At 37.7% G+C, this 11,659-nt stretch overlaps 1 protein-coding gene across 1 annotated transcript; it reads left to right on the top strand.

Moving 5' to 3' along the window:
* The first annotated feature begins 4,102 nt into the window (after positions 1-4,102).
* Positions 4,103-9,971, top strand: spata7 (spermatogenesis associated 7). The gene is made up of 12 exons (XM_070920885.1): positions 4,103-4,145; positions 5,099-5,161; positions 5,277-5,366; positions 5,530-5,577; positions 6,140-6,243; positions 6,436-6,902; positions 7,027-7,072; positions 7,875-7,996; positions 8,103-8,153; positions 8,299-8,376; positions 8,508-8,565; positions 8,718-9,971. The coding sequence occupies exons 1-12, from the start codon at positions 4,103-4,105 to the stop codon at positions 9,363-9,365; spliced, it is 1,818 nt and encodes a 605-aa protein (XP_070776986.1). The 3' UTR covers positions 9,366-9,971.
* Positions 9,972-11,659: the final 1,688 nt, after the last annotated feature.

An 11,659-nucleotide genomic window follows, 5' to 3' on the forward strand; every position in this document is an offset into this window, starting at 1 on the left:
CATTCAAGCATTATTTACATTAGTTTAATACATTTTCTACCTCAAAGCAGCCATTGATTTCCATTCATTTCAATAGATTGTGTGAAACATGCTTGAGAACTCCTTTTAATTTTGTCAAAATTATGTTACTGTAACTGTAATACAGTCTTTACGTGCAAATGCATTATACTACTAATAATAATTATCATAATGATAATTACTTTACAACCTATAACACACACAAAAGAACTGAAATGCAATATGTTAACGAGAAAAAATACTAGGAAAACAAGATTGATTGGTTTGTTGAAATGGATTAAATCAATGGTAAAAAAATAAATAAATAAATAAAAACAAAGGAAGGGGAAAAGTGCAAAAATGACTTCATATGAAAGTGAGTTTTGAGAAGGGATTTAACAGATGATACCGACTGGTCCAGCCATGAAAAAAGAAAGGAAGCCATGGCTGCCTGGAAAGTAAAAACATTTAAGAAATCCAAAACAATCGGGCACTTTTTGAAAAAGGGTTAGCAGTAAGTGACATATGTGCGATTTAAAGAATGTGGAGTAAAACTAAAGTTGAACAGACACTCGACATGTCGAATACAGGTGTAACTAATAACATTCATTACTGCAATGGAGCCATTATTCATGTTAGTAGTTCCACGTGTGCTTTTCCTGCTGTGATCTGATTCATTTGGGTATGATAAAAAAAAGATGAAGATTCAGGGAAGCAACATTTATTCAGACAGCAAAATGACATTAAACTTTTTGGGAGCAGAAAAGGTGCAGGAGCCTTACAGGCTCAAACTGTAATTCTTTCTCCACATCTATTTGACATACGTCATCAAAGCCAGTTAAAGATTTTCTCAGCTCAACATAATTGACAATATAGCCCTGTTGTACTTTACAAGTATAAGCCCACTGGTGTTTACAGGTCCTTAACAGCTTGAGAAAACATTGATAACTGTCTTGTGTCATTCAATTTGAGAGAGCAGCAGGGGGTAGACCATTTTACATTCATTTGAACCTTTTAAACTGGTAATAAAATCAGTTAAACAGTGAAAAAAACAAATGAAGCATGACTTGGTTTGTGGTTAAGGTTTACTACACTGTTCAAAAAGTCTGCTTAAGTAATCTACAATCCTCTGTTGGTAAATGACGTGAGGGGTTAAAAGGTCCATCAAACAATACAAGGAACATGGCAGAATTAACAATACGCTGCTGACAGAGTGTTCTCATGACTGACGTGTACTCAGTTGAATCAGAATTTATATTTGTTGCACTCTGTGTTTCCCCACATTGGTCAGTTTTTCACACTGCCACATTACTATAAAACATTACTATTAATGAGGCAACTTTGGTGGTTTTGTCAGCAGGCCAAATGGCTTATATATACCACAAACCTCACCTTAGTGCGCATGCGCCAACCGTGCATGCAGCCTGTTACAGTCGCTCCTGTTTGTTTTCTTATTTTTCTTACTTCTCTCCTTTATTCCTTTAATAACTCCGTTTTTTGTTTTTTCTTAAGTACTGACTTTTGAAGTTGCGCCCCCTCTCCAAACTTGCTGGTGGAGAGAGTTCTGGTACTTTCTTTCACCCTGGAATTACTTTCATTGTATAATTTCCCCCCGGTGATCAATAAAGTATTTCTGATTCTGATTCTGATTCTGAAACTGCCCTGAAAACGGCACACCAGTAATAAACAAGATAGACAAGGCCAGCCATCTTATTCATAAAACTTGGTGCATAGATATTTAGGACCCTGGAGCACTTGAATAGAGCATAGTCATAGTTATTAGTAACACTTGCGCCTTTCCTACGATCAGAAGTCGCAATGCCTGCTGTGAAAACGGCCTATAATTAGTAATGCTTACCTGTTCCACCACTCAATGAAGGAGAAATGTAACACCTTCAGTTACAATTGCCAATAAGTCCCATTTTCTTATGATAGAAAAGGGTCCTGAATTTGTAGCTGCTGTCTTGTCTCTTCCTCTGGTGAAAATGTTTTTATGATTCACATTTTATTTGAGTTTTCAGAAGATGATTACACAGTAAATGAATAAAGAAAATATATACAGCTATATAAGAAGGAAAATGAAAATATAGAAATGCTTGAACATAAATACATACAAAATAAAACTAAATAACTCAAAATAGAAACAGTAAATAAAACAAAATACAGAATAATACAATACAAGAATACATACAATGGTGCACATAGGGAAGACACATAGTTAGCAGCATTATATAATAGATAGTATTCCACAGAGTCAGTTCAATTAAGTTGCACTGGCCTTATGACGATCCAACCCTGTTAACCCCTTTCCATATAAGCATGATATCGCTCCCACTTCCGGAGACAGAGCTCCACCCTATTGAGTAACCTGAATGATAGATTTTCTAGTGCAGCTAGCTTACCCAGCTGGATGTGCCACTGAGAAGCTGTAGGTGCAGAGGAGGCTTTCCAATTCATAACAATGAGTTTCCGTCCCAGCATGAGGGCAGTTTGGACCCAAACTGCATCAGAGGGAGTTAGATCGTCTAACACCGTGGGGTCCCCCAAAATGTACAAGCCTGGAGTGAAAGGGACACCCTGGCCGATAATAATTTGAATGTAGTCATGGATAGTTAACCAAAACTCCTGTACTTTCGGGCAGCTCCACAGCATGTGAACCAGAATACCATTGTTTTCATTACACCTCCAACAGCCCGCATCATCCCACAGCCCCACTCTGTGCAACTTGGACGGGGTCCAATAAACTCTATTTAATATTTTAAATTGAATTAGTCTTGTTTTCAATTCCCTTGACATTTTTTTTGAATTTCTAAGAATCTGTGAAATCAACATTGAGGTCAGCTTCCCATGTCAATCTGAGAGACAACGTATTTCCGTCAGAATTAAGAAGCAGCATAGAATAGTAGGCTGCGGCCTCGTGACCCTTTCCAAAAATGTCTAGTATGTGACACCAGATGTCCACACAAGGGGGGGCCACAGAGGTCGACTCTGGTGAAAATTTTAATAATAATAATAAACTTTATTTATACAATGATAAAAACAATTTAAAACAGTTTAGTTATACAACATTGAGCAAAAGGAGCTACATATATGAAAGAGTAAAATAAAACAATATAAAATGATTAAAATAATTAATCAAAGAGTTAAAAGAATGCCTTTGTATATAAAAAAGGTGATTTTACAGATAAAAGTGAATTCAGACCACAAACCCTGTGAAAGCACACTTATAAAAAGATGTTTTTTTTAAGAGGGATTTAAAAGGGGTTAAGGAGCTTGAAAGTCTGATCTCCTCAGGCAGGTTGTTTCAGAGAGTGGGGGCCCTACCAGAAGGACCCGGTCACCCTCGGTCCTCAGCCTAGATTGAGGAAAGGCTAGCAGAGCCAGGGTTAGGGTTAGGGTCAGAAGACAATTGTATAAATTCAAGAATGTTTCTGTGTAATCCTGCTCTTAATTGGCAGGCACAGGGACAATGTATGGGAATATGGGCCGGCTTTTCCTGCAGTTTATGGGATTCACACTGGCTCCAATGTAATGCACAAACTGTGGCTCCAAAAATATCATGTCCACACCCAGAAATCCCACAATGTTGAAACACAAATATTCAGCGGTGATGTTAGCCTTCTTTTCTTTCTGCTGTCTTTAGCATATGTACAGTACACTATGAACTCAATACTACAATACCAGTGCCAGTGGATATCTACATTTGGGATTAAAATAAAGTCAAACATGTATTGCATGACAAATAATCTAGATAATTATTAATCTATTGGATTCTATTGAATTCTGAGTGAAATACATTTTGCCATGTTGTTATTTCAGTTCACTTTCACGTGACAAGTGTGTGTGTGTGGTTGCGTATGGGAGTGGGTAGTTTGTGGCGCGTCCTTCCTTACGCATGAGCGTGATGACGAAGGCAATCATAGCAACCAGCATGGCGACGGGGAAGCTTTGCTCTGCTCCTCATCTGCTTATAAGCTAGTATTAGGTTGTTGCCCCTACGTTACTTGATAATCTTACAGCGTTAAAATGTTTACAGTAAAGTACACTGTAGTTTCTGGATGTATCCAAGCTCTGCCGTCGCTGCCCAAGAACATTTCTGAGGAAAATGGGATACGCTGAGTGTAACATTGTCATGGAATCGAGAACAGGTATGCAAATACTGTTAGCATTAGCTAGCCATTTGGCTAGTTAATCGGCAGAAGGAAGCAAATTCAAATTGTGCTTAGGCAGCAACCCAAAGATAAACTAATGCTGACAGCGTATACACTCTAATACTCTAATATGACTTCAGGTTTATCCAGACAATGGCCAGACCTTTATTCACATTACTTGTTCTCAAGACTTAAACTTGAAATCCGTAACAAAGAGAGTAACGTTAGCTTGTAAGACGATGCTTCAATTAATGCTAGCTAAGGTTACGTTACATTATTTTGGTCCAGTAAGTTGAAGACATTGATATTGTATATGTTTGCTATGTGTGGTATTAGTTTTCACGGTACCGTATTACCATTTGTTACTGTAAACCCGACCTATATTAACAACCGAAGTACAAAAAAGATGAATAACGTTAAACTCAAATCAAATTAAAAAAGTCTGATGATTAAAAACAGAAACTTAAAACAACTGATATATTGTTTGCATCACATACTTGTTGATTAAATATCTGTTCTGAACTTACCTTGAAAAATAATTACACACTTCTACTAATAACATACTAGAGCTGGAACATAAAAATATACACGTCCAGACAAATAGTAATTACACTTGCTAAAGGACTACAATATTTTTTCAGTCGTTAATAATACTCATATAATTTCTTAAACAACATTTTAAGACCTGAAAATGTTTTTGATTTTTTAGTCAGTAAATGTTGTTAAGTGTTTCTGACCAACATTTAAAAACCCCAAAGGTATCCAGTTTACAAAGATATAAAAAGTAAAGAAATAGTAAATCTTCACATTTGAGAAGCTGTATGCACCAAATGCTTGCTTGATAAATTGCTTAAATGTAAAAGTATTTATTACAACTGATTTGTCAATCTATAAATCTTTTAATTGACTAAGGGAGTCAACATGTCTATATCCATCTGTGTTCATTTTAGGGAGTGTATCGTCTGGGCTGGGTTGCAGTGCTGGTGCGAGAGGACAGACTCTGAAAAGTAGCCGTAAGTATTAATATGTGCTAATATCAGAATGAGAAATAAGTCAGTGGGCAATGGTGAGCTAAGAGCTTAATTTTACAGTGTACTGTATGTTGAATTGTGTCTCTTGTGTTTTTAGCTTTCTGCCCTCCCTCCTCCAGCAAGTTGACACAGTCGATCATTAAAGACCACATGGTGTCTCACTACAAAAAGGTTTACTCAGCTAAAGGTGAGTGACATGGCAGGAATACATTATGATCCTTACGTTGACATTCAGTAGACCAAACTAATAAAGCTCCTGCATACATTATATGCTTATATGTGGTTAAAACATGTATCTCTGTTGCATAATAATTAGATTCGTAATCTTACATTTTTGCCTTTTTCCACAGCTGCCATTGATGCCTCAGTACCCAAAAGCTTGATACATAGTGTAAAGTGTAAGTAACCAAGTATCAAATATTGAATCAAACTTCTGTTGTTCTTCACTCAAAACACTTTTTTTGCTGTTGAAATGAGGATGTATTTCTGGGTTTTTTATATGTACTGTATTTCTCATTTTATGTACAGTATTTCTCGTTTTAGCACATCCACAATGGTTTTTAATATCATAATAATTAGTTGAAGTGCTTTTCAACAGTCACGCATTGTTTCCAAGACCAACTTTTTCTCTCTGAATTCACCACTTTGCATCAGTGTTCACTGACAGTAGCCTCAATAAGCAGAACTACAATGCAGCCACATTTGAGTACAGGATGCTACTCATCCTCATCCTCATCTTTAATGGTAAAAAATCGTGCTCTCTTGTAAGCTATGGCCCTCTCACATACCTCACAATTAAGTGCAGTGAGTCTTTGCCTGTTCTCTTGGGGCTACCCAGAGTCATTTGAGGACATGAAACAAATAACACAGCAGGTTGGAGTTAGGGTTGCTGCCAGTGACTACACAGTGCAGAGGAGACTATTTCCTGTGTCTAGTCATTATTTCATTGCCTGTTGGCAGACAATGACCAGATCAGACAGGAGCGGTTGAGGAAAGGGGGTCGTCCTCAGTCAGCCCACTCTCTCTCACAGAGGAATAGCAGAGCCTCCTGCTCTTCAGCCCAGGTAAGAAATCAAGTCACTGTTGTGTTTCTCATTGCTTCATGTGATGCCAGTGTATCTTCAGCAGTAGCCATGGCATTGCCTGAAAACTTTGATCACAAGCGTTCAAAGCTTTAAATGCAAAGCCTGTATTATTTGTCGTTCAAACGTTTTCATTATGTACAATATCTGATTCAATACTTGTTTGTTTTTTAGAGTAGATTATCTGTGCAGTATGATGACAGCCCCTACGTTTGCTCAAGGAGTTCCTCGGTCTCCAGCCCAAGGTTCAGCACCTCTTTTCATGCCAAGGAGATAGTTTATCCGTCGTTTAAAGTCAGTTCACATAACCAGTCTCATCACATTCGCCCAGCATCAGAAATAAAGTACCGGAGCCCAGAGGCAACTTCTCACAGAAAGCAGTCAGCGTGTTCACTGGCAGCTTCGGGGGATCAGAGTTGCTACAAGACTTTCCAGGACCCCGTTCAGAAGACATACAGTGGAGACCTGCTCCAGAAACATTCACAGCACTTTACCCAAGACAAACCTTTCATTCCTAAGACCCTGAAATCAGATAAGAGTTCGTACCTGTCAAAATATCGCTACTACAGAGCACCGCGGAGGAAACCTACTCAGGATGGCACCAACTCGAGATTGATGCGACAGGAGACATATCATGGAAGGTACTTAGCAAAAATCTCAGTGAGTCTCAAAGGAAAACAATGGATATGTCTTTAAAACAGTTTACTTAATATGTGCAAAGTGTGTTCTAATGCGTTAAAAATAACTTCTATCTTTTATATGCAGCACAAAAACCAAGGAATACACACAGGAATTTTATGAGCCATCTCAGGTAATTTTGAGGATTTAATTTGATTATTCAGACATTTTTTTATGCATCTAACGCTACCTTCCCTTTTTAAGTCATGACAAATGTCCATCACATGTTATCAAAGTGATTCTTCGAGTTGCCTACTTAGTATGATCAGGAGCCAAATGTATTTGCAATGTAATCATTTCATGATGATATAAGATGTAGCATTCAGAGTTTATTGTTTGTGAAGCTTTAACCATCAGATATTTGGCACTTTATTCATTATTAAGTTGAGTATTAATTCCTGATTATCAAAATTTAAATCAACAATTATATTGTTAACTGTTAATTAATCCATTAGCTAATCCATTTATTATTATCCATTAATTTATCCATTTTTCTATCATGTGTTAAAGTGGTTGGATTGACATATAAATGTATTTTCTCACATCATTAGTGATAAGTGATCATGGCTTTGGTGCTTGCACTCTACTTCCTAAACTTCACTTAAGATATACTTTATAAAATATGGTTTATACCAGGCCTAAAAACTGAACCTCAGTTGTTATCGCATAATTATATCAGTGAAGATGACAAGTTTAATATTACCCACACTGACTGAACCGGATGTCATTCTCTGGTACAGTATCCAAATAAAGACTATGAAAAATAGTGCAGTATAGTTATATATTGCTCAAGATCAGTCATCCTTGCATGATTTATTGTCCCTTTAAACCATAAAGAACTGAAGTGTTCACAGCCACATTAAACATTTGATTATTAGATAGCCTTGACGATATTGAATATCCCTTCTCATTTTACAGCCCTCTTTGTTTTACAGGGATTTAATACAGACCATGAGTGGTCTGAGGATGAGTTCAATGGCACATATTTCTCAGCGTCTAGACAACACAGTCGAGCAAACAAGAGCAGAGACCGGGATTTCTTTGACTCCTCATCCAGGTAAAATCAGAAAAGTTGAAATACTATGTTGCATTTTTAGCATAATGTTATACTTTTGTGTATTTTCTGTGTAAAGTTCTAAAATAATTGAAGCCTCATCTTTTAGGGTCTCACCAGAAGGCGGGAAATCACCCATTATGAAGAGTGTATCTAAAGAGTAAGCTCTCTTTGATAATGTCTGATGCTTATGTAGCTTTTAATTTATATAGTGGAAAATTATTGTGATGCTTCAGTGAATCTTAAGAACATCTAAGATAATGTTGTGTCTGTGGAGTGAATAATTCTTGTCTGTTCTTCAACAGGGAAGAAGAATTAATGTACCTTGAATTCATTTCTGCTGTAACAGAGGATATCTTGTCCAGGGGGCACATCTCTGACAGGTTTGTCATTTTTTCTATTTTCTTTCTCAATAGCTACAGCATGTGTCTCATAATTGAGTAGATTGTGGACAGTGGCTTGTACCTGTTACTACCTCCCTTACTGTAGTGTAATTGTCTATGTCTTCTGCAAGGGTCCTAGACAGGGTGACAAAGCGTCATATTGACATGAATCTGCATCATCTTGATGAGGTGAGTATATAACTTCATGCAGAATACCAAGTATGTTAAGTTAAGTCTTGTTTAAGTGTTCAGGTTACAGCTTTAAATAAATATTTGAAAAAGAGGTTGTCACAAAGGTCTAAACTTCTTCTCGTGCATCTGATTGTATTGTTTGCTTTTAGGGTAAAATGCGCCACCTTCTGGAAGTGCTGCGTAAGGATTTTGAAGAGCCAACCAACATATCCACCTCCAGTACAGAGCTTGAAAAAAAGGAGAATGGTCTGCTCGATACATTCTTACCACATCTGGAATCAGCGGGGAAACAAGTGAAGACCAAAGAAGACAATGACCTGTTCCCCTATGCATCACTAATTAAATACTGCGATTCACCAGTTTATGCTGATCCCTTATTGGTGTCTACACCCTTATGCTCTCCTGAAAGGACTGTTTCACCAACTAAAACAAATGAAAAGGATGGAGACAGTGACAATCTGGAAAAGGGCATTAGCTCTCCTCTGCTCAGTGAGCAAGTTTCTGATAATACAGGAATCGGCGAAGAGCACTTTCATCAAAATCAAATAGGCACAACTGTTACAAACAAAGAAGTCAGCAAGGACAGCCATGAATACACCACTTTAGCCAGTGACAAAGGATTTCATCAAGACCAAGCTGAGGTCAGCTACGATGGACAATCTGAAGAACTTGAGGATCTGGGGAGAAGTTTGTCAGAGTCGCTTCATGTGTCGAACAATACACACTACAATAATGTGGAGACTGCCACTGAGCAACACACAAATACAGTTGCTTCTGTCAGTGATGACGAATTCTGAGTTTTGCTGTATTCAGGGATTAATTGTCCTTTTAATGTTTATGTTACCAAATGAGTGTTTTTCTCAGAGAGAAATGGAATATTTGAAATATCTGAAAGTATACATTTGTAAATGTGATTTAACACTGGTTGTGTTTTCCATGTTTTTACAAGCCCCACCAGTGTGGTAGTTCTGTTCGGCTTTCTTATCTTCTTTCAAAAGCACAATGAAATTTGCATATAAGCAAACAAAGTGTTGCGAGTACATCAGAGACTTGAATGTCTCATTTTGGATATTGTAAAGTGGGCACATACTTGAGTTGTAATGCTCTAAATTTAAAAAAATCAATCAATGGTAACTAGTTAGCAAATTTGCAAAGGGTAGCCCTTAGCATTGCACTGATGTCAGATGTGTGGAATTAGCGGTATCCATTAGTTTGAGTGGATTGCAGAGAGTGTGCCCAGTCAGTTTTTAATACAGCATGATGTAGCTGCAGTTTACATTTTCAGATTTCTAGAAAAACTATTGTTATAAAGAAACGTATAAACTATATAAATATGTTTGACTTGACATATGCCTCTGACATGTAGGTATAGGAGTGGACTGTCACCATAAAGTGTCTTTACAATTGCAATAAATGTTCTATTATTCTGCTTCTTGTATGCTTGCATCTGGTTATTAAGACTGTATTTACAAACTGGTAATAATAACTCTAAGTCTGCAACCAGCAGCAAAACCAGCGCGGCCATTATTACCATATTTGAGCCGTTTTGCAAACAATTACACATGGAAACGCTTTAACCATTGCACAATATTCGGTGTTTGCGATTACAGCTGTCAGTCGATGTAAAAGGTAAACAGACAGGTCAGCGACCAGCAGTTCCAGGCAGCTGTCCCATTTCTGGCATTTTCACCGCTCGGCATTCCAGCTGTCTGATGTCATAGCTCTGAAAACCTCCGTGTATTCCTCCGCCACTGAGGCACTACAATGCATTTTGAAGCGTCTATTCGAGGAAGTACGGCAAACCATGTATTTTGTATAACGTTATTGATGAGTCAGAGTATATTACTATGTAAATCGGTGACTTATCGATTGCTGAAGTAAAGTTATAGAGCTATAGAGTCGCGGATGCAGACGGAATACGCTTGTGGCTCTTCCAATCCCAGGAAGCGAAACACGCTTGGAAGTTGAGTGAACTGTCGGACCAAGAGGCATGGGGTGATACGTTAGTTTGGATCCATAAACAAACTACAGACAAATGAGCGGTCTCTAATTCCGAGGAATATCCGAAAAGTATAAATCCATTGACCTTGATGGTGGAATCCCTTAGGACCGAACCCTTGTTGGACTACTAAATTGCATCTGGTGGCTAACGGTAACGTCAACGTTTTTGCCCAAAATATTTACCGGCGACGTCAGCTTCCCAAGGGTGTCGGCTATTTGCTGGAACACAAGTTAGCACGCTAGCGTTAAAGCTAATTTGGTTGTAGTTAACGATTAATGTTAAGGAGATATCAAAACTACCAATGAAAAGTAGCTAACGCTAGTTAGTCCAGGAAATGTCAAACATTTGGGACAAACTTCTTTGAACTTTAGTAAGTTAAGTTATAACGTAGATAGTTTGCAATGAGATGGATGCATGGTTGAGGTGGACAGCAGCAGGGATTTTTGCAGTGTTGTGTTCGACTTTAGTAGCTCGCTGCGTATTGAAACTGGTTGGTGTTTGGATCAGACTATTCACCGGAAGGGGATTAATCTAACCACAAGCTTGGAATAATGGCTAGCAAACCTAATTATAGACAACATTAATTACGCAGGCCAGGCAAGTTAGCCTTCTATAAATAGCTGTAAGTCAATAGGCTTGCTTGAAATGATTTTCAGTTTCCAGTTTTAAAAACCATTAACTCTTAAAGAACTTAGAGAAATGTTAACGTTAATCGAGTCCATTTAGTTGCGAATCCGAGATAGCTAAATCAGGTAATTTAAAACAAGATGCCGTATTTAAGAGGCTTACTTTACCATAAGTCTTGTGTTTGTCTAGTCTGGCGTCTGTTTCAGGGTGACAGACCAGGTGTGAAGACTTGTATGATGTGCTAAAGTATCTTAACAGATTCTTTAGTGATGAGTATGGTCACTAAAGTTGTGATTCACCTTGTTTTGCTTTTTCTTTTGCTGTGTATTGTAGTATTTTGGAGATGTTTTGACATGTTTCTTGTCTCACTTTGCAGATCTACCTGTTGATGATGAACTTCATGACTTTGAACATTAACACAATTTCCGAGGGGGCAGCAAGGAGAGTCATTCTCTGGACTAA

This window comes from Enoplosus armatus, chromosome 15, assembly GCF_043641665.1.
Source record: "Enoplosus armatus isolate fEnoArm2 chromosome 15, fEnoArm2.hap1, whole genome shotgun sequence".
In the NCBI taxonomy this organism is placed as follows: Eukaryota; Metazoa; Chordata; class Actinopteri; order Centrarchiformes; family Enoplosidae; genus Enoplosus; species Enoplosus armatus.

What these genes read in the sequence shown, in the direction of transcription:
- spata7 (XM_070920885.1), top strand. Translation starts at nt 4,103, where the DNA reads ATGGGATACGCTGAGTGTAACATTGTCATGGAATCGAGAACAG. An exon ending in ACAGACTCTGAAAAGTAGCC is followed by an intron (nt 5,162 to 5,276) that starts GTAAGTATTAAT and finishes TTGTGTTTTTAG; the next exon opens with CTTTCTGCCCTCCCTCCTCC. An exon ending in CTTGATACATAGTGTAAAGT is followed by an intron (nt 5,578 to 6,139) that starts GTAAGTAACCAA and finishes GCCTGTTGGCAG; the next exon opens with ACAATGACCAGATCAGACAG.